The 24890-nt window shown below is 59.6% G+C and overlaps 1 protein-coding gene across 1 annotated transcript in view; it reads right to left on the bottom strand.

Annotated features, from left to right (window-relative positions):
* Nucleotides 1–4148: 4148 nt before the first annotated feature.
* Nucleotides 4149–24890, bottom strand: part of SRRM3 (serine/arginine repetitive matrix 3) — a 56406-nt gene continuing 35664 nt past the window's right edge. The window contains 14 exon segments of the mRNA XM_039243473.1: nt 4149–5645; nt 6886–6924; nt 6926–6965; nt 7296–7433; nt 7535–7759; nt 8638–9020; nt 18959–19136; nt 19504–19608; nt 20064–20114; nt 21969–22004; nt 22124–22186; nt 22594–22623; nt 23177–23257; nt 23357–23485. Of these exon segments, the coding sequence (XP_039099404.1) occupies nt 4977–5645; nt 6886–6924; nt 6926–6965; nt 7296–7433; nt 7535–7759; nt 8638–9020; nt 18959–19136; nt 19504–19608; nt 20064–20114; nt 21969–22004; nt 22124–22186; nt 22594–22623; nt 23177–23257; nt 23357–23485 (2167 nt within the window). The 3' untranslated portion in view covers nt 4149–4976.

The raw sequence follows: 24890 nt of genomic DNA, 5'->3' as shown, positions 1-24890 counted from the left end.
ACACTAGCTCAGTAAGCTTCTTGCCTCTCTATGGCTCCCAGCTCTTACTCTTGTGAGGCTTGGAGTCCTCTACTTCCTCTCTTTATGAGGCCCACTCAGCTTACGGCCCCTTTCCCAGGGCTGCTCTGAGGCTGAACCCCCACCAGTGGACACCCGAGAAACTAGAAGCCAGACTCCAGCCACTCGCTTTGATGAGCTCGGGGTAGCAACAAATCTCCTGTCTTTTCTGTGTCCGTTTCCTCTTCAAGAGAGAGCTCCTGGATGCCTTTCTTTCTTATCCACCTCCTCCCCATCTAGGAAGAGCAGGGGCCAGGTCATGAATCTGAGGTCGTTCTGGTTACCTCTGAGCTCCTGGGGCTGTTGTGGGCCGAGGGTGCAAGGCAGGCAGAACCCCTATCTCTGTTCCATCTCCCTTGCTGGGTTGTGTCATGGGCCCAGTGGGTCTCCTTTGGGAGCTACTGCTTGCCCACCCTCCAAGGGTTTCAGCTTTAACAAGCCTCATGCCTTCACTTCCTGGCACTCCCAGGCCCACCTGTCCCCAGCTCTATAAAATAGAGATGAGGTCAGGAGCCAGGGAGGGCCCTCGTCTGCCCTTGCTTGCCCACCTTGGCCCAGACTGGAGTCCAGGAGCCCCACCCTACAGGGAGCTGTCAGATGTGGTCATGGATGCTTTCAAGTGTGGTCCTGCCCGGCCCAGCCACGTTCTGGGTGGGTGCTGCTGGGCTGCCTGCCTGACAACACTTTGTAGACAGAGGCTCCCTTCGTAGCTCCCTGCATCTTGCCTGAAGCCAGGGTGGGGAGGGTCCATTCCTGCTGCCCCAGCCAGGGAAGTTGTGTAAGCCAGGGCCCAAAGTTTCCTAGCACCCTGCCCATGGTGGGTGGGGAGGCAGAACCGAGGGCTCATATCCATCTTCAGTGAGTCGGTTCTTGAGGGACCCTGCCAATCACAAGGGAAGGGACGTGGGTGGCTCTGGGTGGTGGTAAATGGGCCGGGGGTATGGGACAAACTGGGTTTTGGGGTCAGACGAAGCCGGGCTTGAATCTGGGTGCTGCTGTTCACCGGCCTGGTGACCTCTCTGAGCCTGCTGGCCCCATCTGCAAAACGTGGGTAATAATAAGGTGCCCATCGTGCAGGGCGGTGGTGAATCTCAAATGCAGTGATGTATGAGAAGTGCCTGGTGCTCAGTAGTAAGTGCTCATTGTTATTAAGAAAAGAGGGCCCTTCATTTTGGATCCTGAGATTTAGGCTACTGTGAACTACCCAGTTGTACGCATCCACATCCGATAGCAGGTCCAGGTTTCTTATCAGAGTCTCATTTCTGAGATGAGAAAACCGAGTTGGAATTGCCCCAAGGTCACAAAGCTGGTAAGGGGGTAGGAGGGATTGGAACTCAAGCCTCCTGACTCTCCCTCAGCAGGGGAGAGACTTCCTGAGCTGTCCTGGGAGGGCCGTGGTCTGTGAGCTTGTGGGTGCGGGGGGAGGTGTGCGGTCAAGGGGGAGGGAAGGTTGGGCTGGCCTCTCTGGAGTCCCTTTCGGCCCTGACCAGGCCCCCCTTCGGGAGGTCACACTGCTATTCCCCGGAGCACAGGGCAAGAGCAAAGGCTGGATATCAGCCCCCACTTGTCCACCTGCCCAAATATTCTTTGACAGTCTTCTACTCTGTCATTCTGGGCACTGAGCTGCAAGGTCTAGTTTTTCTGGGATTAAGAAGACAACTCCACCCCCAGAGATTTCCCAGTAGCCAGAAAAGGAGTCGGGGAGACGGGGAGGTGGGCACTGCAGGGTCTGGGATTCCTTAATCAGAGGGGCCCCTCCCCTCATCCCTGGTAGCCCCAGTCTGCAGTACTCTGTGGCATCCCAAGGCCAGCCTCCATGCCTCCTTGCCTGGCACCAAGCCCAAGGCCTTGACCACGCTAGCCACACCTTTGACAGGCCTTTGCCAACTGTGGCTGAGCCAGCCCCTCCCTCCCTGGCTCAGCCTTAGAGAAAGCTCGGGAGTCTTCAGGCAGCTGCCCGAGCTCCCTGGAGAGGCCTGACAGCTGATGTACTAGTCGCTGGGCTTACTGGGAATTAAAAATGTGGGCAACAGTAATTAGAGCACATGGGGGTGGAGGGCACTGGATCTTTCTGGAAGCATCTAGATACTGCCCTTCTGGGAGTGCCTCTCCAACCTGCCCGCCCCCTAGGCTTCTGGCTAACCTTGGGTGTCTCCTCACCCCATCACCACTGAAAGGGGGCCAAGGAGGAGCCATGTGGGGAGGGCTGGGGATCCATTCTCTGGCCCCTCCCACCCTGCTGTCTAGCAGAAAGAATCTGTCTAGCCTGGGAGTCTGGGGACCTGCCTGGTCTCTGGCTCTGTGACCTTGGCCAGCAGCCGGCTCCCGTGACTCATTTTCTTCATCTGTACAATGAGACCATTGGACTGGATGTTCTCGAAGGCTCCTTCCAGCGGGGTGAATCAACAGTTTTTTCTCCACTCCCTCTCACTCCCCCAGGCCCTCCGCACTGCCTGCTCTGTTATCTAATACTGCTGGAGAGGGGGCTGTGTGTATGGTGAGTGGAGGGAGGGGGGAGAGGGAGGACCTGGCATCCCCTGTGGTGTCTGTGGAGGTGGGCGGCCTTACAGCTGGAGCACCCTCATGTCTTGGGTGTCCTTAAGTGGAGAAGAGGGGCCTGGTGAAGGAGGGGCAGGTACCTTGTAATCGGGCCTGTTTGCTGAATATGACCTCAGCCAAGAGGCTGGTGGGAGGGGAGGGGGCTTTCAAGAGCATCTCAGAGAGGCAGGGGATGGGAGACACTACCTGGGACACCCAAACTGGGCATGTACACTGGTGACTTGCTACCCTGGGTCCGGGACTATGGGAAACCAATTAAGGAGAAGAGAAAATACAGCCAGAACACGACACAGGAAGCCCTGCCCAGCCTGACTCCCAGCTACTGTATGGGGCGGGGGGGAGGTTAGAGGAGTCCCTGAGGCCCCCATCTGCAGAGAGACCAGGAGAGGACCTACGACACCCCAAAGGCCCACATTCTGGGGAGGTTCCCCCCACCCCCGACACCCCATCCCCTCCACCTCTTGCTACCAGATGCAGAATTGGAGTTTTCTGTTTTCCTGCTTCCCTTCCTGGAGGTATTTTTCCCTTTTCCTAAGCTACAGAGCAGAGTTTAGGCTGAACCCTCAGTCTGTGGGAGGGCAGGGGCTTTGTCCTCTCCCCCTCGTTCCCCAGGGATTGGATGCCGTTTCCCCAAGAAGCCGGGGTGGGTGCTGAGGACAGGAGCTTCGGGTTTCCAGGCTGACCTAGACCACCCCCCAGGGCGCTCCCTTCTCCATTCTGGCCGGTTTTTGTGCCACTCCTGGCCAGCCACCAACAGGCAAGTTTCCCTTTCTCTCTGTCTCCCTCTAGTGTCTACCTGCCACCACTGCACCTTGTCTTTGGTCTGTGCCCTCCCCCAAGTTTCTGGAACCGCTCACCCCCTGGCTCCCTGATTCACTTGTTTACTTGGTTGAGAAACATCTTAAGGATGCTTATTTGGGAGATGCAGTGGCCAAGAAGACATGGCCTGGGTTCCAGAAACTCATAGATTTAGGGAGAGACAGACATGCCAACAAAAGAGCTGAACAAGAGCTTGGGGACCTAAAGGCAGGTATAGACCTCAAAGAACTAGAGGGACCCAGAGGTGAGAGTGGGCATTGTAGCTGGGGATCCGGAAGGATCCTTGGAGTAGGAGGCAGCTGGACTATGTCCTGAACCATGAGCTCACCTGAACCTTTGGAGGGGGAGAGGGCATGTATGGAGGACCCAAGGAGGTGGGTCAACCAGATGGGGTGAATTGGAGTCAAGAACAATGATGGGAGAGGAAGCTAGTGGGGTGTGGGGGTTGTGGGAAATGGGGGTGTTCAGAGGCCACAGGGTCTTCAGGCTAAAAGGGAAGTCTTCTTGGGCCCCCGTTTCCCTCCCCACTGGGCTGCACACCCTGCTCCAGCACTCAGGCAGAGAGATGGACACCCTGGGCTGTGGTTTCCTCTTGCTGCCAGATCTTCTCTCTGGGGTGGAGTCTGCGACCCTCTCATTTCTTGGAGGGAAGGACCTCAGGACCCTGTGCCCTCCCCAAACTCCCCAGGTGCCCAAATCCACAGAGGCCTGTCTCACTGCTTGCCATCCGGGCACCAAGTGTTTTATTAGAGTCCAATTTTTATCCGCACCGCGGAGAAAGAGGGAGGGGAAAATAGAGAGAGGGGAACCCGGACCAGACCCCAGACCCCTCCCCCCATGGGAGCCCAGGGCAGATGCCCTGTTGGGCCAAGGAAGACTTTGTGAGATCCCTGAGGGCCCCAGGAGGAGTGGGCTGGGAGCAGCAGAAGAGGGCTGGCGGGGAGGGGGCCACTCGAAGTCCCAGGCCGAGGCCCTCAGTCTAGATCTTACCCTCTGCTGTAGCACCCCTCTCTGGGTAGCCTCCACTGATCACCTCCCCACCAAATCCCGAGAAGGAAGCGTTCCCTGGGGTAGGCCCCGAAGTGCCTGTTATCCTATACCTGTGACCCTGTGCTGCCATCTGGCCCATGTCCCAGACACAGGGCACACTGGGACACCAGGGCTTGCTCGGTCATCATACTGCGTTGCCTTCTCCCACTCCTCACAGGCTCTTCTTCCATCTGCCCCTTCTCTCTCCCACCTTCTGTAGTCTATATGTCCCACCTCTTGTCATGCAGAAGGCCTGGCTGCTGTGGCGTCGGCCCAGGGCATGGGGTAAGGGACGCAGGGGAGAGCCTGGCCTGGAAGGGAGAGGTGGGGCCAAGAGTGAGCTCCCCGGCTCCTTGGGCTGGGGCTTAGGGGCCCACTTAGTCTGGGTCCTCCTGGGCCAGGGGAGGGGTTGGGGGAGGCCGTGGGGCCAGCCTCCAGCCATCAGCCAGGGTCCTGCAGCCAGCTCAGAAGGAAGCCGCCCCTCCCCAGCCTGGATGGTGATGCACCAAGGGTTAGGCCATACTTCCATCTAACTTAGATTCTGCTTGCCATCCCACCTCCTTGTCTGCACGCTGATAGAGAGGAGCCGAGGGCCCTGTGGAGTGGATATGGGAGGCTGCCAGGTCTGGCACCTTCCGAGGCATCCCTGGGTCCACCGAGCTGTCCCTAGCCTGGTGAGCTGGCATCAAGCAGGAAGGGGGACGGGGCGATCCCTGTGTTCGCAACGGCTCTTTGTTCCCTGGACACGGTGGGCAGGCAGGAGGTGGGGGTGGGGACCCTCTAGAAGCAGCAGAACCCAGCTCCTCCTTGTCTGCAGGGCACCCACACTCAAGGTCTTCCCTGGCCCGGGGACCCCTTGGTAGCAGTGGGGTGCAGGCCCCCTCACGGGTCCTGGGGCATGACCCCTCGTCTCTCCCTATGCCAGGGGGCACCAAGCTGGGTCTGTCCAGGCTCAGAAGCCCCCACTCTCTGAGCTGCTCCGGCTGTGGTAGCTGGGGCTGGGGGTCCGGGAGGGGCTGCGTGTGCGGCTGCGGGTCCCGCGGCTGCGGCTGCTGTAGCTTCCGTGGCTGTGGCCGGGACTGGGGCTGCGGCTGGGGCTCCGGCTTGAGTAGTCGCTGCTCAGGCAGCTGGAGGAGGACGAGGGGCTGGGCCGGTAGTAGGGGATGGGACGCTTTCGGGCACTGCCAGGAGGGAAAAGCTGATTACAGGCCATTCGGGGCCCTGAGCTCTGCCCCAGGCTCTATCTTGGGCCCTCACTCAGGCCCCGAGCCCTTCCCCAGCAGTGGCCAGGGCTTCCCTGCCTCAGTTTCCCCTGAGCTCTGGCCTTGGAGTGCCCTCTGCCCCAAAAGGATGACAGTCAGTGGTCACTTGCCAATTTCATGTTGGCCCTTTTGTTCTTTCCTCATTTGACTTTGGGGAAAGGGGACCGAGTCTCTGCTTGACCTGAGAAGGCGCTCAACAAATATTTGTTGAATAAATGAAACTTTTAAATATAGACAACTCACGTCAACCAAGCTAAGCAGTGGTTTCTGTGCATGGGAACGGTTGTGGATATGGCCCAGCCCTGCTTTTCCGTTCCCTGCAGAATCGAAGGATTTGGTTTTTCAGGTCACTTCAAGGGAACAAGGAGGAGACCCCCCGGCCATTGCTGCCCATGCCCATGGCCCAGCCCGGTCCCGCTGGCCCCTTCTCCTCACTCAGCTACCTCCCGCCGGCCCGGAGTTAGTTTGAAGCCAGGAGGCTGTGACCCAGAGAAAAGAAAAGAGAGTGGTTAAGGGGGCAACAGTGCCCCCATAGCATGGGGTTAATTCTGAGGAAGAAAACAGGTGTACGTTAGTGGGAGGAGGAGGAGGCAGCCCGGGAGCGGGGGTGCCGGGCGGCAGGTGCAGGGTTCCAGCTGTCTTAGGGCCCTCTGCGTATGGCGATCTGGATCACCAAGGGCTTGGAAGGGCTAGAGAATCAGTCCATGTTAGAGCTGAACAGATGCTCAGGGGGTCCTACTTATTGTTCAGACATGAGAACCGAGCCCCAGAGAGGCACACCCGTCTCCCAAGGCTGCCCAGCAAGGTCTGTGGCAGAGCTGGGTTCAGGATTTTGCCTGTAGCCCTCGACCTCATGTCAGGGGTCTAGGGCTTCAGGGTGATTTCCACAAACACAGACCATAATCTCACCGGCAGGCCTAGGCCCACACCCCCAGTCTGGCCCGCCAGAGAAGCTTTCTGATGGGGCTTCTGTCGCACCCTCTGCACAGCCCCATGGGTCTGAGAGGGGCAGTGGAAGGGATGGGACCTCCCACAGCTGCCCCAGAGAGCAGGCCACTGGCGCCCCCTCCTCCAAATTCCCCAGGGGGCTGGGAGGTGAGCAGTGAGGTTAGTGAGAAAAGGAGAAGCAGACAGATGACAGCTGAACAGATCAGCTCACATGGGCATCTCCCCTGCAGCCTGTGGGGAGGGGGTCCCCTCGGCCCCCAGGCCGGCCACAGGCCACTCGGCAGGCTGGACCTTGAGATGAAGGAGAAAAGGAGACATCATTGCCAGGAGATGGATGTGGGGAGGAAGGAGAGAGGGAGGGGCTCCAGGAAGGATGGCTGGGATCTTCCGGAGCTGAACTCCATGCCTGCGGCTGCCTACCCAGGCCCGAGCGCACAGCTCCCTCCCCTCCGTGGGCCTTCAGATCCTTGCTTCTGAGTCCCACCTCCCCAGCACCCCCAGTTCTGGCCTCTCTCCTCCTCCAGGGGCCTCTTCCCTCCCCAGAACAACACCTCTCCTCCCGCACCGGGTTCAGTCCGTTCCCAGGGAGGTCCCCGCGGGCCGCCGGGGGCCCTTCCGTACCTGGTGATGCGCCGCGGCTCCATGAAGCTGGGCGAGTCCCGGCGCCGCTTGCGGATGGGCGAGTAGCTGCGGGAGCGGCGCCGGGCGCGGGCGGCTTCGGCCTCGGCGTGCCTCGCGCGGCCTTCGCCGTCCTTGTCCCTGCGGGCCCGGCCGAGGTGAGCGACGCGGCCCGCCCGGCCCGCCCGGGCCCGGCCCCGCCGCCACCCCTGCGCCCGGCGGGACCCCGGGCGCGCACTTACCGGCCCAGGGTCTTCTTGGGCGACGGCGAGCGGCTGGGGCTGCGGGTCCTCTTCTCCGCGGAGCGCGAGCGGGACTTGGAGGGCGAGCGGCTGGAGCTCCACGAGCGCGGGTGGGGGCCCGGGCTGCGCGACGAGCTCTTCCCCTCCGGGCCGCCGTGCCTGCCGTGCGCGCCCGGGGACGGGGAGGTGCTGGCCGGCCGAGCGCGCGGGGGCCGCTCCTTGGTCCTGGAGGAGAGGCGCGGCGACAGGGGCTCAGCTGGGGAGAAAGTGGGCTGGCGGGGGAGGGGGGGCGCTGAAGAGGTGCGGGTGACACGGAGGGGGCTCAGCTGGGGACAAAGTGGGCTCAGGGAGGGAAAGGAGAGGAAGAGGAGTTCTGTGGAGGAGGAGATATGGAAGCGAAGGGTTAGTGAGCTGGAAGAGGTAGTGCGTGAATTGGTAGAGCGGGGGAACGCTTCCTGAAGAGGGAAAAGAGCTGGGTGGGGGCGTGGGGAGAGTGTGGGAGAGAATGTTCCCTGGTGTCGAGGGAGAGTGACCGGTGGGGGCTGGCAAGCGAGGGAGAAGAGGAGCTCCCTGATGGGAGAAGAATCCTGGGTGTGGGGCGGGGTGGGGGGGACTCTGTTGGGGAAGAGAGTGATCAGTGTTGGGAAGGGAGGGCTCCGTGTGCGGGGAGAGAGAGCAATCAGTGAGGGGGGGACCTCCGTGAGTGGGGAAGGAGAATGACCAGTGAAGGGGAGAGAGATCGTTGCAGGGTGGGAGGGAGTTTGCACCGTGGGTCGGGGGAGGGGAGTGATCGCAGAAGGGGGAGGTTAATGAGGGAGAGTGGTCAGTGTGGGGGGTGCAGTTGGTGGGGTGGGAGGGGGGAAGGGGTCTTTGGGGGCAGGGAGAACGGTCAGAGGGCCCGGGGGGGGGGGTGTCCTGGGGGGGGGGGGAGAGGGGTCGGTGGAGAGGGAAGGCTGTTGCGTGGAGAGGGAGGAGGACAGCGCGGGGAAAGGAGTTCCGCGGGGATGGACGGGGCGGGTGGGGGCAAGTGCTCCGCGGGGGCGGGGCGGCGCCCCGGGCAGGGAGGGGAGCCGCGCGCGGGCCGGAGGAGCCGAGCAGCTCACCGTTTCCCGTGCGCGCCGTAGCCTCGCTCGGAGCCGGGCTCGGGCCCGGGGCCGGGGGCGCTGCCGCCGCCGCCGCCGCCGCCACCGGCGGAGTCGCTGCTGGAGCGGGCCCTGCTGAGCGAGCGCGACGAACCCCGGGGCGGCGCGGGCCGGGCGCGCCGGCGGCCCCTGCGGCGGGGCGCGGACGCCGAGGACCGGGAGCGCCGCCGCCGCCGCCGCCGCCGCCGCCGCCGCCGCCTGGCCGCCCCGCCCGCCGCGCGGCCTCCTCTGCCCTGCGACGACGGCGCCGAGCGCGGGCTCGGGCTCTCCTTGCCCCGCGCGGGCGGCGTGGCTGCGCCGGCCTCCGCCTGGTCGCGGGCCCTGGGCGAGGGCGAGCTGGGCTTCTGACGGGGAGAGAGGCAGAGAGGGCACGGAGGGGGTGGAGGGGGGACGGGGGCGCAGACAGAGACGGGGCGGAAGAGATGCCCGCAGAGACAGAGGAAACCGAGGAGGTCGAGAGAATCCAGAGCAGAGAGAGAGGCGGAGCCGGAGGAGACGGGTTGGGGGGCGAAAGAGCAGGGGAAGTTAGAGAAGTAGAGAGAAAGGGCAGAGATGGGGCGAGTGAGAAGAGGAGAGGCAGAGAGTGGACAGGCCAAGAGAAGGAGCGAGGTCGAGGGTGAGAGAGCGGGCGGGTGGGGTGGGGGGAGAGAAGGAGAGGGGGCTTTCACCGGGCCCAGGCCGGGGGCTGCCAGTCCCGGAGCATCGCACACACGGTTCCCCGCGCCTGCCCTGCCTCTGCCTCTCCTGAGTGTCCACCTTCTGGCCTCAACAGTGCAGCTCATGCAAGGTTCTCGGCATGCAAAACACAAGAGGGACGGAGCGGTGGGGGGAGGGGGGCTGAAACGGAGGGGGCTCCAGGACGGGCACGGGGGCTGGCATTGCCCCCCCCCCCATGGGACGGACGATCCCGGCAGAGAGTAGAGAGAGGGCGGGCATCGGGAGGCCGGGCCGGGGCCAGCCCCGCAAGGCCAGGCCCCCCCAGCGCGTGGGGGTGGGTGAGGGGATGGAGGGGGCACACGGCACACAGATGGGGGTGGGGGGCGGGGCGGGACAACTGAACTCAAAACTGAACCGAAGAAAGGGAGGAAAAACAGAAATAAAAAACAAAATCCACAAATGTCATTAGATACCGAAATCAAAAACAATGTCTGAACTCCTGGGGAACTGACATTTTTTTCTGTTAACATTTTTCTTTCTTTGTTTTCCGGCCCTGCAGAGACCTGTGGAACTGTCAGTAACACCCGACTGTCTTTCTGTTTCTCTTTTCTTTTCCTTTTTTTTTTTTTTTTAAGTTCTGATTTTTTTTTAAGTCCCTCTTGGTTAACGTCCACTTACCAATAAAGTGGCACTTCCTCCTTTAGTAGGTAAGGTGTGTAAGAGAAGGGAAAAGTGTGGTAGCGTAAGTTCATCATTAGATTCACAAAAATGCAAGAGAGATAGAGAGAGAGAGAAAAAAAAAAACGCAACCACCCCATTCTAGGCCGAGAGGAGGCCACACCGCCTCTGGAGGAAGGACTGGCAGTGCCCGGCTCCTCGGGCCTGAGCAGGCAGGCACCTCTCGGGTGACTGCTGGATAGAGATGTCAAATGTTCTTCCAAAAGTGCAGTTAGGACACAAGGGTTGGGGTATAGAAAACCAGAAAGGGAGCCTGGTACCATCAAAAGTGCCCTGGCTGGCAACCAGGGGTCTGAGAGCCTGCCACTGCCTCACTGAGTGACCCTGGCTAAGTCACTTCCCCAATCCTGGGTCTCAGTTTCCCCATCCCCAAAATGAGAGGGTTGGGCTTTGCTTCCTGATGTCCCTTCCAGAGCAAATATTCCAGGATTCTCTGTGCACCCCTGACCACCCTCTCCATCCTCCTCCCTTCACAGAACTGACCCCTCCTCTTGTCCATCTTTCCATCTATCTGGTTCACAGTTGGTTACACTTGTCTACCCCACCCCCAATCACCAGCACCAACTTGACTTTGAAGGACCTGCAAGGCAGAAAGCTTTTGGTTGGATTCAGCTCTGTAACCTCAGTTTTTATCACAGAATGTGGCATTTCGTAGGGCCTCAATGCCGTTGCTGAAGAAGGAATAATTACAAGGGTTGAGGCCAAACTGGGTAGTCCTAAAAGGGGGGCAGCAGGGTCTGGGCCGAGCTTTTGTGGCAGGCTCCTTGGGGCGGGAGAACAAAACCAGCTACCTGTCACCCCTGGGGGCACCTTGCTGCCAGAGACTGTTCGGAGCACGGTTTTCCCCGTCTTCCTGCAGGAGGCAGGGCGGCACCAAGGCCTTTCTGTGCAAGCCTGGGTCCAGCTGGGCCTTGGAGGCAGAGCCAAGAAATCTGTCCCCTGGAGGAAAGGCACAGCCGGCTCTGATTGGTGGCTGAAGCAGCCAATGAACACTCACCATAGCAGGCAAGAGCACTGTAGGAAGTCAAATGGGCCATGAAGGCCTCCTGGGAGAGCCTGGTGTTTCCCTTTGGGGGCACAGGCAGGCATAGGTGGGCAGGGTGGATATCAGAGCACCCCAAGTCTCCTGGTCACCAGCTCACTCCTCATCCCAGGCTAGGAGCCATGGCCCCTCTGAGATGGCAGCTCCATTCTCAAGGGGCAGTACCAGGAGACTCTTTGCCCTCCTAACACATATCCCCTGCAGCCCAGCAGGGGTCCAGTGCCTGCAGCTCCCAGGCCCCCAGCGCTAGGATGGGTCATACAGCATCTTTTCCCTCCAGAGGAGGCAAATGAAAAAGACCTCTCCAGAAGCTTCACATTTCCAAGTTCTTTCCTACCTCCCGGTAGGAGAGTGGAAAGTGAACAGATCCCAGGCGAGGGAGTCGGGGGCTCTGGTAGCCAAGGCACAGTACCCAAACCCAGGGAACGCTGGGCCCCGCCCTAAAGAAGGCTTTGCTTGCTGCTTTGGTGTGTGTGTGTGTGGGTGCAGCCGGGGGCCAGGCAAGCAGGCATAATAGTAAACGAGAAGGTCAGGACCTGGCTGTGAACCCTGGCTCCAGCCTAGACTCTGGATCTGAGCCAGCTTCTCTGGCTTCAGGAGACAGGCCAGCAGTGGCGGGGGGGCAGGGGGGAGGTGCGAGGAGACTGAGGGCCCGATGTTTCTTCCTGCAGACACTGTGGGGGTCCTCTCTACTTCCCATTGTTGGATTGGGTGTGTGGTGGAAGTGTTAGGATTGTGTGGATGCCCACCTGTATCATGTTGCTGCCTGCAACCACTGAGGCCCAAACTTCTGCGCCAGACCCCCGGCGCTTATCTGGAAGCTTCCTGCCTGGTGTGCCTTGAAGTCAAGCTCTCTTCCCTTTCCCCTCCTCCAAGCCAAATGCCATAGCTTCAGATGACAGTAACTGGCAAAGTGGCACTCCTGGAATCAGCCCTGATGTGAGCTTGCTGCGACCTGAGTCTGGGGGCCTTTCCCTGTTGGTAAAATGGGGATGGATAACTGGGGTCTTTGCTGGGTGAGCGGCCTGTATAGGAGTTGAAAGGTTCTTTTCAGAACACAAGTGACTGACTCACAGTGCCCTCACGGATGAACGGGGTCAGAGCAGTGCAGGAAGGTCTGGGCACCTCCACGAGCCAGGATGGCAGAGGACGGGAGGAAGGCGCTGCTCGGCAGGGTGGCAGACAGCACCTTCCATGGGGGAAGATTCCTAGGCCCAATCTCACACTCTTCTCCACTCATCCCTCCCTGGAGAAAGGGTTGCCAGCGGGTGAGCTCCATCCTCAGCTTGGCCAGGTCTCATTCTTCCCAGGAGCGGAGGGAGATCCCAGTCTAGGCCCCATGGGGTTTCATAGCTAGACAGGACTGTTATGGCCAGGGACCTCCAAACATCTCCGGAAGCCTGTTCTTTGTGACTCCCTGCCCTCATCACCCCCTCACAGCCTGGCTAGTGCCTATGGGCCCTCAGCTCAATCAAGACCACCTCCTCCAGGAAGCCTCCCCTGACCTTCACCTGAGACAGGTGCATTACTCTATGATCCCACAGATCCTTGTGCCTTCTCTCAGTGTGGACTGTGCAGGGCTGTGTTAGGGCCAGGCCTGCTGTGGTGAGCAGAGCTCCCTGCTGTTGGTTTGGCTTTCCCCCTCTCATTGTTCTGAGTGATCTTTGTCAGTCTCCCAGCCTAATAGGTGGGGGCCTCAAAGTATTTCCCTCAAACCCAGGCATGGACACCTAGAGTGGGCCTGGGCACTGAGGAGCGCTTAGCAAATGCTGAGTGTGTGGGAATGAACGAGTCAGTGAACACAGGGGACCTTGCCTGTCTCTGAGCCTGGCTTCCAGGAGCCCCTCTGCTGGGGGCTTTTCCCCTTTGAGGGGAAAAGGTGAGGAAAAGAATAGAAAGAGCTGGTGTGTTAGCCCAATCCCGGTATTCTTAAGGACAAGACCAGTGAGCATCTGGGATGCTCTACCCTTCTCCCCCAGGGCTCAGACAACTACCCACCTCTAACTCAGCATCTCACAATCCCGTTTCTGGGTCCCTGGTCACATCAGGTCCTCTTGGAAAATGGGGCCTCTACTCCTCCCATCAGGCTGGGGACAGTATCCCCGTGGGACCAAGAGTGATTTCTCTCTCCCTGGACAACTTCCTGTCTGCCCTCCCAACACCACTCACAGCTGAGCAATGTTCTGAGTGGGTGAGCTCCTCACAACCTGCCCCAGGGGTCAACATGGGGGGCGGGGGAGGAGGAGGATGAATAGCCAGACTTCCTCTTTCCATAGCTGAGGATGGAGGCCCACTGATGCCTCACAAGGGCTGGATGTCAACCTTCTGTAGCTACTCCCAGGTGGGACAGGAAACAGTTTAAAGAGCTGGGGTGGGCGGTGGGGTCCCTGAGGACGTACCCTCAACGTGGCTGGATGAGCACTGGCCTGGGAGTCGCAAGTCTCAGGGCCTAAGCTTGGTTCTGCTCCAACACCTTGGGGAACCCCGGCTCCCACCGACTGTCCTTTCTGAATCATTCTGCACATTAAGCTCAAATTCAAAAGATGGAAGGATGCTGGGGGCAGAGGGAGCCCCTGTGGGATGGGCAGTGGTCTAGGCAGGGGGAAGGGTGAGCTGAGAACCCCTTCATCCCCCAAATTGCCCCAGAGAAACTTTACTAAGTAGGCCCTCTGAGTCCAGCGCCAGCTCACTGGGTCCCTGAAGTTCAATGACCATTACACCCAAAAGAGGGAGCTGTGAGGTTCAGCCCTGGTGCCAGCTGCGACCCCCAGCGTCTGTAGGTCCTGCCCAAAAGCTCCACCTGCCACCAGAGCAGGACCCTTGGGAGCCCAGCAGGCCCTGGGGGGTGGGGCAGGGCTCTTTCCTCAGGTTTCACCTCAGCCAGAACTTCTTCCAGGATCTGGAAGGCCGAGAGGCGGGCACAGGCTCCTCCACCACCACTTATTGCCAAAAGGGCCCCGGGGGCTGGCAGGGGTGAGGGGTGGGGGGCTTAGCAGCTACTCCAGACAACAGAAATCAAATTGGCTCAACCGCAGCATACAGTTCAGGAAGGGAACACAAACTTGGAAATGCTAACCACACAGAAATGCATTCGGACAACAAAATGAGAAAGAGAGGGAGTGGAGGGGGCTTGGAGAGGTGGGGATTGGGGGTGGGGTCGGAGAGGAAGAAGAAGGAGCAGGGAAGGTGGAAAGGAGGGGAAAACGAATCAGAAAAGTTGTCAGGGGCCGGGGGGGGGGGGGGGGGGGGGTAAGTCAAGAAAACCAAACGACAAACCAGGAAACAGCTTTTGTAGCTCATTGGGAGAAAAAAAATGCAAGTTACAAATGAGGAGTCACTAAAATAAAGAAAGAAAAGGGACGGGGAGAAAACCAACCAGAGCGAGAGATCAAGAGAAAGAGAGAGAAAGAAAACCACATTCAAACCAAGCAGAGTGGCAGGGGCTTATCTGGAGATGGGAGCGAGCGGGGCGCACAGCGGGCCGGGATACCTACCTTCTCAGTGGTCAGGGACAGGAATGCAATAATAAAAAAGAAAAGACGGTCTCCGCATTGGGAATGCAGAACGGGTGGGGGGAGGGGAAGACAGTGACTCTAAGTGTGCTCCCCCTCGGGAATTGGCACCTGCCAGCCAGGGTGGCTTTTGGTCTAGTCCCAGGGATGGGAGGGGGCTCCTGCCCAGCCATTTCGGTTTGCTTTTTTTTTTCTTTTCTTTTCTTTTTGTTTTTAAACCCGCAGGCTCCAATAGCCAAGCTTTCCTTAACTCTTGAAACAACAGAAAACCTCCAGAGGGCATGCAGGAAGCAGCTGATGGAAGCAGAACCAGAAGATAGGCAAAAGGAGGGGCTGGCAGCATGGGGGAGAGAGGCCGGTGTGAGGGAGAGACAGAGACAGAGTGACACGAAGAGAGAGAGGGAGAGAGAGAGAGAAAGGCAGAAGGGAACAGACAGGCAGGGAAACGGAGAGAGGTGGGCCCAGACAGAACAAAGAGAGGGAAAGCTATTTCAATGAGGCAGAGTGGGCAGATGGGGTGAAGGGATCAGTGCATTTAAAAGGGAAGATAACACAGATTCAGTTTGGAGGCCCGATCCTGCCTCCGGTCTACCGCTTTCCCCCCTCTGCTTTGGGGTCATTTTAGCAAAACCCATCCCTTCTGCCTTCTGGCTTGAAGAAATGCCAAGATGCGCCTTCCTATTCTGACTGCCCCCCTCCAGCTGGTCACTGCTCTTCCCTGGGGTGGGGGGGCGGGCCGGAGGGGAGGCCTGGGGTAGAGCAGGTCAGGCAGTGCCACAGGCATCTCTTCTTGGGGATCACCCTAGGCTATCCATTTCGTGATGAAGTTTGAGGCAGAGGCACAGGCCAGAGAGAGCCTAGGGGCCTTGCTCAGGAACCTTCTCTGTCATCCTCACCAAATGGAGGGGTTTCCCTTGACAATTCCGATGCCAGGGACAGGCAGAGCCAAGGCGCCCTGCCTTCTAAGTCTTTAAACACCTCACACCTTTTCTGGCACTTGGCCTTAGTATCTTCTCGTCCCAAATCATGTGACCATGAGCAGCCTCCTCTCTGCCTCACTATTTCTGTCCCCATGTGTGTGTGAACTGTGAGCGTTAGGGTTCCCTGAGTTGCTGAAGCAATAGTTGTATAGAGTTGGGTTTGCTTAGCTCTGGGCCCATCTATTCCCTGGTCTCTGTGTGGGCAGGCCCCAGGGCCAGGGAGTTGAGAGCTGGGAGTATGCATGGACATCTGGAGGGGTCCCCAGGGGGAAGGCAGGAGCTGAGACAACCAGCATCTCCCTCCCAGCCCCTCCTCCCTCACTCAGGGTTCCCAGACTATGCTTCTTTCCATTGACCACTCTCTCCACCTCTTGGCTGTGGCTGGTGGTCTTGAGGTTAGAGGGCTGGAGTCTCCTTTTGGATCGACCTCTAAAAAGCCATGTGACCTTGAGCTGGTCACTTGACCTCTCTGAGCTTCTGGGAACAGTAAATAGCAGAACCCAGAAATCCCTTTGGGGGTTTAACCTTGACCTGGGATGGGACAACAGAGCGAGCACCCAGCTGGCCTTAGTCTCAAGGAGAGGATGGACTTCTTCTCTTGCCTGGGAGTGTCTGGTTTTGAAGCCCCCACCTGAGCCAAACTCTCTCAGGTGTGGACAGCTCCCTCCTCTAGGATCTGGGGCCTGGCGCAGAAGGCACCCAGCGGCCTGGCCCTGTCTTGCTCAGTCATCTTCTACGAGATGGAACTGGGGAGACACAGGGTGCTCACTGCCCTGGGACGGTCCTCTGGTGATCTGGGACAAGTCTCTCTTCCTCCTGCCGTCTCTCAGCTTCCCTCCAAGCTTCCTTAGAGACAGGGACATGGAAGAAAGGTCTGGGCCACTTCTGTGAATTTAAAAGCTGAGGCATTTCCAGCACATGCCCCCTGGATTAAGGAGAGGATTTGCTCCCACTGCTGATTTGGCCTGGGCTGCTGGCGTGGGAGTCCTTTTTAAAGAGTTACCTTCCCTTTTAAATTCTGGTTACAAAGGGGAAAAAGAAGAAGTACAAAGAGCTATGTATACGATCAATGTTCACTTGAGATTCCGAACCCATCTCTGCCTTAGGAGGAGAGGCTCCCACAGTAACACGCACAAAAGCAAAATTCTAGAGCAACATAGAAGATAGGAAAAACAACAAAAAACCAACCAGAGAGATAGCTTGCATTTCTGTACATTACCAAAGGAAAAAAGAAAATACAAACAAAAACAAAACAGAAAAAGTTACATAAACTTCCCCACCCTCTTCCCTTGCCAACTGAACAGGAAATGGAATCACAATATTACCACGGTTCAAATGGGAGGCTAAAAAAACAAGCAAACACATAGACGGGGTTAAAAATGTTGAGCTTTTCTTTTTTTTCCGTTTGTTCTCTCTCTTTTTTTTTTAAAGGTAGCGTCCAAGAACACCCCCACTCCCCCCAGTGCTTATCCCCAAAGACATTTTTGGTGAATGGCAAAGTCTCTGCCCCCCCGCATCTCACCTCCCTGGAGGGGGGCAGGTGAGAGGCCTGAATGTCCTGAGGTCCCAGATCTCGCAGGGCCCGAGGGAAGGGATAGGATTTGGGAAACATGCTTTGTGAAAGGGGTAAGAGGTGCTCTGTCCCAGGAGACTCTGGGGCAATGCCAAAATGGAATCCCATTCTGGGAGGCGGTCAAGATTTGGGGGCATCCTCCCCAAGGCTGGAGGCTACACCCTTTTCCCCGATTGCTCTGTCCTGGAGTCTACTTCGCCACTGTGGCCATTTTGTCTGTATGTGTCCAGGGCTCTTGGTGGCCTATTGCTCAGGGAGGGGAGGGGGCCAGAAGTGGGGTGGAGCCTTCTTTGGGCCCTGGCTTTCCAGGAGGATGGGAAGCTCCCCTGAGAAGCTGTTTGGCGCTCTGAGCCCATAGTGGGGGAGGGGGGGGAATGGGCATTTTCTCTTCTGAGTTTGTCCACCCTCTCTGTCCTGGCTGCCTTCAGCTACCTTTGTGTGTCCTCTTCCACCCTCAAGACAGATCCAGGGGCATTGGCATGATCCTCCCTATGTGGCCCAGCCAGGCCCTTGGGAGCTCCAGAGCCTGGCACCCAGTCCAAGTTTCGGCCGTCCCGAAACAGGTAACATTCTTAAATAAAAACCTTGAGACCAGGAGCCTTTTGTCAGCTGCCTTTGGCTTTCCTCACTAAGGCCTTGGGGGTAAGGGTGTTTGAGAAAAGAAAGGGAGTGAAGGAAACAGCCAAAAATCAAAATGAAACTGACCAACACGGACATGTTTGCTGCTGAGACCGGAGGTCTGGGGAGGGGCAGCCCCCACCCTCCCTGCTGGGAGGCAGCCTTCGGGTCTGGGGTGGGGGCACCTGCAGGCCTGTCCACCCCAAGTCCCTCTGGCCACCCAGTGCCCCTGCCAGTACTGCGTCCCTGTCTCCCTGAGATCAACAGACACAAGGGGATGGGGGGCTCCCCTGGGCTTGGGAGCACCCCCCTCCCAGCCCAGCCCCTCCACCTGTGAAAGGCTGAGAAGCCTGTCTGTTCTGCCAGCCCCTGCCATCACCACACCTGCTTGTGGGTCTCAAGGAGTTCTTGCCCTTCTTGGAGGATGGGTGGGGACCGTTTTTTGGGGGGTGTTGGTGTGCAGTCTCTGAGGGAGCAAGGGGGCCACTGGCAGGTGCTTTAAGAAGGATGGAACACGGGGAACAAGGGTGCCTGCAGGTTTGAGACAGCTGTCCACACGCGGGGGCAGTCAGTCCCTGGGGGTAAAGGACACACTCTTTGGAAAAGGGACTTTAGAAATGGAGCTCGGTGATCGGGTTGGGGACAGAGAAAGGGGAGGGCTTTGAGGGAAAGGGAGCGGCCAGTGAGAGGGTTGAAGGAGGGTGGGCGCTTGGAGAGGGGGAGAGGGCTTGGGGAGGAGAGGGAGGCTCGCGGCCTAAGTGGTGCCCCGGGGAGATCCCGCCTCTGAATCCGGTTCCTGTCTGCGACCCCTCGCATTGTCCATGCCCCTCCCACCCCAATACGTCTGGAGAGAGGGAGGCAGGAGACCCTGCAGTCTCTTCAGCTCTGTACCCAAACTGGCTGAGAGCCCCAGTGGTCAAGCCCTCTCTGGCCACCGGTTTGCCAAGCTCAAGGGCGGCCCAAGCCTGCAGGCCCCCCTCGCCCTGACACCAGGTTGGTGCAACAACCAAGCATTCCAGACCGTTCCCGAGCCGGGAGGGAGAAGCAGAGCCTCCCTCCCCCGTTAGACACTCACCACGCCCCGCCCGGCGGTGACCCCCCACCCTGCGCGGCGCAGCCCGCAAACGGCGCGGGAACCCTCCGCAAAGCGAAGCGTACGTACATCTGGCGGGCTGTGCGCCGAGCCGGGGCGGCTCCCGTGCGCTCCGCTCCGCTGTCTGTTGCCGCCGTTCTGCTGGGGCGACCCCCATCCGCTGCCGCCGGACGGGGAAGGCGACCGGCTCCCGCTGGACCGCTGGCTGCCCGTCTTCCGCCCGTCATCTCGGTGCTTGGGGCTCAGCCTGGGGGGTGGGGACGGGACGTGGCGGGCAGCCGGCGTGGGACCACCCCCTCTACAAGTGGAACCGCTGCCCCCCCCCCCCAAGGGCAGTCCCTTCCCCTGCCTCTCGCTTGCATTTAGAGAGCAAGGCCCTAGCCCACCTATTGCCTCGATTTCCAAGAGGCGCGGCCGGAAGCTCTTCCTTGCCCACTCCCAGGGGGTGGGCACCTGCACGTTCCTGGTAGACTTCCACCCACCAACTGCTGTTCTGCCCACCAGCCCCTTCCCCAACCCTTGGGAGGGTTTGATCCACAAGCCCCCTCCCCCCCAGCAGAGAACCGAGCTGAACGACCTCTGGAGCGTTTGTTTCCAAGGGGCCAGGGACCTACCTGCTGGGTGATCTGGAATCGCTGTAATGGGAGGAGAGGGAGGGGCTCTGGGAGCTGCCGCTGCTGTGGCGACGGGGCCTCCGACCTGGGGACTCCGCGTGTGGCCTGGGAGAGAAACCAGCCAGTCCCTAAGTCCCCTTCCCCCCCCCCACGGGGGACCCCGTCCCCTACCGTGTCCTACAGAAATAGCTCCTTTAGTCCATGTGGGTCATTTGTGGGAATTAGGAAAAAGCATCCTTTTCTCTATAGACAGCCAGGATCCCCAAGACCTCACTGAGGAACGTGGGGAGTAAGGGAGTGAGGGATGTGAGGGGTAATAAAGACAGAACTTGAAAGAACCCAGGACTGGGAGGCAAGAGGCCTGGGTTTCAGTTCTGGCTCTGCCACTGACCCACAAGGGCTCTTGGCTTCCTCTCTGGGTCCGAATTTTTCCATCTGGGCAGTGGGGACAAAAAGAACTATCTCCAAGGGCCCAATTCTGGGATTCTAGAAGGCCAGGTTTGGGGGCCAGAGTGGGGGAAGGGGTGGGAGAGGCAGAGGAGCTAGAGAATGGTTCTCACCTCTTCCTCTCTTTGTTCTTCTCTTTCCTTTTGCTCTTGGGGCTTCGAGATCTGCAGAAAGCAGAGGCTGAGGGGACAGCTGGCCTGAGCCCAGCATGGGGCCAGGAGCAGGGCTGTGCCTAGGTACTGGGCTGAGGGAGGTGAGATTTGTTCCTGTCTGGGATCTGAGCCCCGCATCCCTACCCCAGCTGGTGTGGACTTGCTCATTCCACCTCCCTGCTTTGGTTCCTTTCACACAGCCACGCCTCCTTCCTTCCTTCTGTAAGCCCGGGTCCAGGATCACTGCCTATCTGGGCCTCAGGTGCTGCTCCTCCTGGGCGTGCCATAAGGGATGTATCCACCACCCCAGAAGGCTGACTTGTCCCTTCCTTCTGGAATTGGTCTCAGGACAGGGCCTCTATGAGTCATCATGGTGGGGGTGGCCCTTCCACACCTAATTTGTGTCCCCTGTGTCCCAGGTCCCCTCAGATGGGGCTGTCTAGGGCAGAGCCGAGGCTTCCTCCCTTTCTGCCCCCTCAGAGAGCGGCCCAACTCTGGGCCAGCTCCCCAGGGGTTTAAGAAAGAAATACTTGCCCATGGGCGTAATCTCCCTGCATTTAAGTCCTCTGGCTTCTCACCATGGGCTGTCCCTAGAGCTTTCCATCCCACCCAATCCTGCCCCATACGGTCCCATCCCATCCATCTCCCTGGGGCAGGCCCCACAGTGTTCTCCTTCCCCCTTTGACAAAAGGATTGAAACACTTCCTTGTAGGTGTCTAAGGTCTCATTCCACCCCTGGTCCCTGTAGATCTCTTAGCCCCACCCTCCCTGATGCCACCAGATTCCTGCTGGATCCTTCTAGTCCTGGACAGATGCCTCCTTCTGACCAAGAATGAAGTGATGCTAAGAAACACTGGGATGTGTTTCTCACAGGAGCAGAGCAGGTGGGGGCAGGCCCAGGAGACCAAAGATTTTAGTTCTAGAAACCATGTTGCTTTGGGCTTCAGTCTCCCCACGTGGAGCTGGTCTAGCCCTAGGTCATCTCTAGGTCCTTTCCAGAACTCCTGGCCGCTGGCCAGAGGATCTGTGCAGATGGGTGATGACCACTAGGGGGCAGTTGGGGCACATACTGGCCCTTAAGAAGTGGAGAAGAAAGGAAGGGAAGGAAGATGGGAAACTGGGGAAATTAGAGATTCAGGATTAGTTATTTATTTAGCTCCTGCCCCACCTGACAAATGGCCCTGGGCGAATTCCCACAGCAGAAATGAGACTGGGGACTCTGCCCCTCTTCAGGGCTGCTGGGAGGGGCTCTGGCCCTCATGCCAGCCAAAGGGCTGGGACTGCCCTACCTCTTCCTTCTCTCCATGCTGTTTTCTACTTTCTCTACCCCAGCCTCTGTCAGGGCTCTTGACTTTCACGTCTTCCCCTCCCCTCCCCTCCTCTCCCTTCCCCTCCCCTAATTCATCCTGAACAAGTCACTGTCCTGCTCAGAGCCCCATGCTGGCTCCCTGCCCTACGTGGTTGGAGGCCAGCTCCTTGGCCTGTCAGTCAGGTCTCTTTGGGGGCTGGCACCTGTCCTCCAGACAGCACCACCAGCCACAGCCACAGCCACAGCTCGCCCACCTGTCTCCTACCCATCGAGCTTGCCTTCTGTATGGATACCCTTTCCCTGCAACGTGGGGTCTTGATGCTTCTCCCTTCCTGACATCAAGGCTGACTCATGGGACCAGAAAGCGTTGCAAACAATTGACATTCCTCCTCTCCCCTCTCCACCTTTCCCTGCTTGCCTCCCAGAAGGAGTCTCAGGGGGAGGATGGAGCAGGGGAAGACCCTCACCACCCCCCTCCCATCACTTCTTCCCTTGGGCCTTGGTCCCTGCGGGATAGCACTAGCCTCTGTCCACATCCTTAGCAGGGCATCACTCACCTGTGTCGTCTCTTCCTCCGGGACCCAGAATCAGACCTGTAGGGCCACAAAAGGGTTCTCTTGAGCTTGTCTGGGGTGGCCTGGGGACACAGATCTGCACAGCCATGGTCCTGGGCTGACAGGAGTGAGAGGAGGCCCCAGGGGAGGGAAGGTACCTGTCTCTGCGGTGCTTCTTCACACTCTTCTTCTTCTTGCGCAGGGGTGAGGAGCTCCCACAGCTGTGGACACAGGGTGGGGTGGACTCTAGTGAACTGGTGCCCTACAGGGAGGGGCAGCTGGAAATGGCTGGGGAAACCTGGGTGCCTCCGGCATCCAGCTGAAGTCAGCTGCCCATAGTACAAAGTAACCTGACGCCCTGAGGGTCAGGAAGGGCCCTAAGGGTAGGTGATGGAGCCGCTCTGCTGTCCCCTAGCCACCGTTCAGCCTCCTTGGCATTGTAAGTGAGGGCTGTTTCAAACCCAAATGTTAGCGGCTCCAATGGTGGCAAAGCTGGCACATTGGCAGCTTGCAGGGTCCAGGGCCTGAGGTGACAGGCCTCCTGTCTCTGGGGGATGGTCTTGGAGTCTTGCCCACCCACAGACATCCTCACCCCTGTCCCCCAGCCCCAGTAACCAGTGACACTGACCTGCACTCGGAGTCCAGTCTCCTCTTTTTGCTGAGGGTCAGGGAGAAACAAGGACAGACAGAGTTAGTTGGGGCTCCAGAAGTCTGCCAGGGTCTCATTAAGGACAGGAGAGGGGGACACACAGATGGGGAGCCACAGATGTGACCCAGCTAAACCCCTCCTCTCCAGACCACTCACACTTGAAGTGTTGAGTGCAGGACCCCTGGGGGAGGGAGGTGGGGGACTGGGAGCAGACCGACTGCGACCTAGGGGCCGGATCAGTGCGTCTAGTTCTAGGGTAGATGAGTGCCACTGAGGGGAGGGGGCTGGGCCAAAGGGGGGCGCTCTGCGAGGGAGAGGGGCCTGGTGAAGGGAGGGGTCCGACAGGGGGTGGGGCCAGTGAGGGGGAGGGGCCTTCGTTACCCCGCCCCCGCACAGTGAAGGGGCGGGATTCAGTAAGGGCAAAGGGTCGCGGCTGCTGCTAGGGACGGGTTTCACAAATGCGACTTAGGGTCTCACAAATGCGACTTAGGGTCTCCTGCCCGCAGAAGGGGGCGCACCTGGGGGACCCCACCCCTCCCCCTCCGGCGGGCGGCGCTCTCACCGGCTTCTCCGGTGGCCACCTTTCTTTTTCTTCTTCTTCTTGGGAGGGGGCGACGCCGAGCTGCTGGACCAGTGCTTGGTCCTGGGTGACAGGGGGTGGGACGTGGGAGTGGGCGGTGAGGGAGGAGGGGAGGCTCCGGCCCCCTTCCCCCCAACCCTCCCCGCCGCGGCGGGCGCTGACCTGTACCCCCGGTGCCCGCGGTAGCAGGTGGCCGGGCAGTCGCAGTCCACCGGGCCGTCGTCCTCGTCCAAGGGCGCGTACTCCAGGCCCGGCTCAGCGCCCTCGAGCAGCCGCGGGGTCTCCGCCACGCTGCTGGCGACAGGGACGCTCACCACCCGCGCCCCAGGGCTGGGCCTTCCGCCCCCTGCCGGGTTCTCAGTGCGGCACCCCGAGGCCTGGTCCTCCCGCAAGGTCTGCGGGATGCTGCCCCCGAGCCCTAGAGGGTCAGGCGGGGATCTGGGCGACCCAAAGGGCTGCTACCCTTGCAGGCGCTCGGCCTCAGCGAGGCCCTCCCCACGCTCGGTCCCTTCTCTGGTCTCACCTCTCAGTGAGCCCCCTCCTCCTTGGTGTGGCCCTCCCCTCACCGATTCCCTCACCGCCATTCATGTTGCTCCTCTGTCCTCCCCAGTCCCCGTTTCCGCACAGAGCCCCCTTTCACGGATCCCTGTGCCCCTGAGCCCCACTGTCCTACCCCTATCCCGCTGCCCCTCTCTCAGCCCACTCCCCGTCCGCAGCCCCCCTTCCTCTCATGAGCCCCGCTCTCCCCGAGAGCCCCTTCCCACCCTCCTAGCTCCCAACCGTGTTCGCTGGCCTAGTCCCCACCCGCGTCCCCGCCCCCACGCGGCCCCCCAGCCCAGGCTGCGGCTCTGAAATATTCATGGCCTCTCCTCGCCCTCCTCTCCGCAGCCTCCCGAGGCCTGGCTGCGCTTCTCCCGCAGCCGCTGCCGGGCTCTCATCAATCACCGCCGCCCGGTGGCAGCGGCGCTGGCCCCAGCGCTCTGCCGCCTCCGAGGCTCCCCATCTATCTTGCAGAGCCCTCCCCCTGCATTCAGCAGGGACCGCAGCGTCCCGTCCCTGCTCCCGGCTCAGGAGCCCACAGCCAACTACTGCCACAGATGTTTGCTCCCTGCGGGCACTTCGCCTAAGGACCCTTTCTTCCTAAAGGCAGCAGGGCTTCCCGCTAGAGCACGAGCTTTGAAGCAGCAGGCGTGTGCTCATCATGTGCTGCCCCTGAGTCCCTGGGTGACCTGGTACCTGTCATCCCCCCTCTCTGAGCCTCTTCTCCAAGATGAGCGTGATAACGATGTTATAAGGCCGCTGGGGGATTCTCTGAGGGAAACAGTACTGTGCAACTTTTTTTTTTCTTTAATTGAACGGGCCCAGAAGCGACCCTCCAAAGCCCAGCTCCAGGGTAATGGCTTCAAAGTGGTGGCTTCCCCACCTTCCGTTCTTCCTTTCTTGCTGGCTCAGACAGTGCCCTTCCCAGATGCAGGCTCAGCCCTGCTTGGGGTACCACTACCCTCACTCCCGGGTGCTGCTCAGCAGCCTCACTCTTGCCCTGCCCAGAGTAAGGCAGGCCCACGCTGGGGACCGCAGAGCATTAAGGACATGACACAAGCTTTGGATTCGCACAGACAGGTCTCAATCCAGGCATGACCATGCTCACTGAGTCCCCAGGCTGTTATCTCCACAAGCAGGAAAAGAATATCCCAGC

Source organism: Hyaena hyaena, unplaced genomic scaffold (assembly GCF_003009895.1).
Source record: "Hyaena hyaena isolate Hyena2069 unplaced genomic scaffold, ASM300989v1 scaffold_228, whole genome shotgun sequence".
NCBI classification, from domain to species: Eukaryota; Metazoa; Chordata; class Mammalia; order Carnivora; family Hyaenidae; genus Hyaena; species Hyaena hyaena.
The sequence above is the reverse complement of the archived record's forward strand: the minus strand, read 5'-3'. Positions and strand labels throughout refer to the sequence as shown.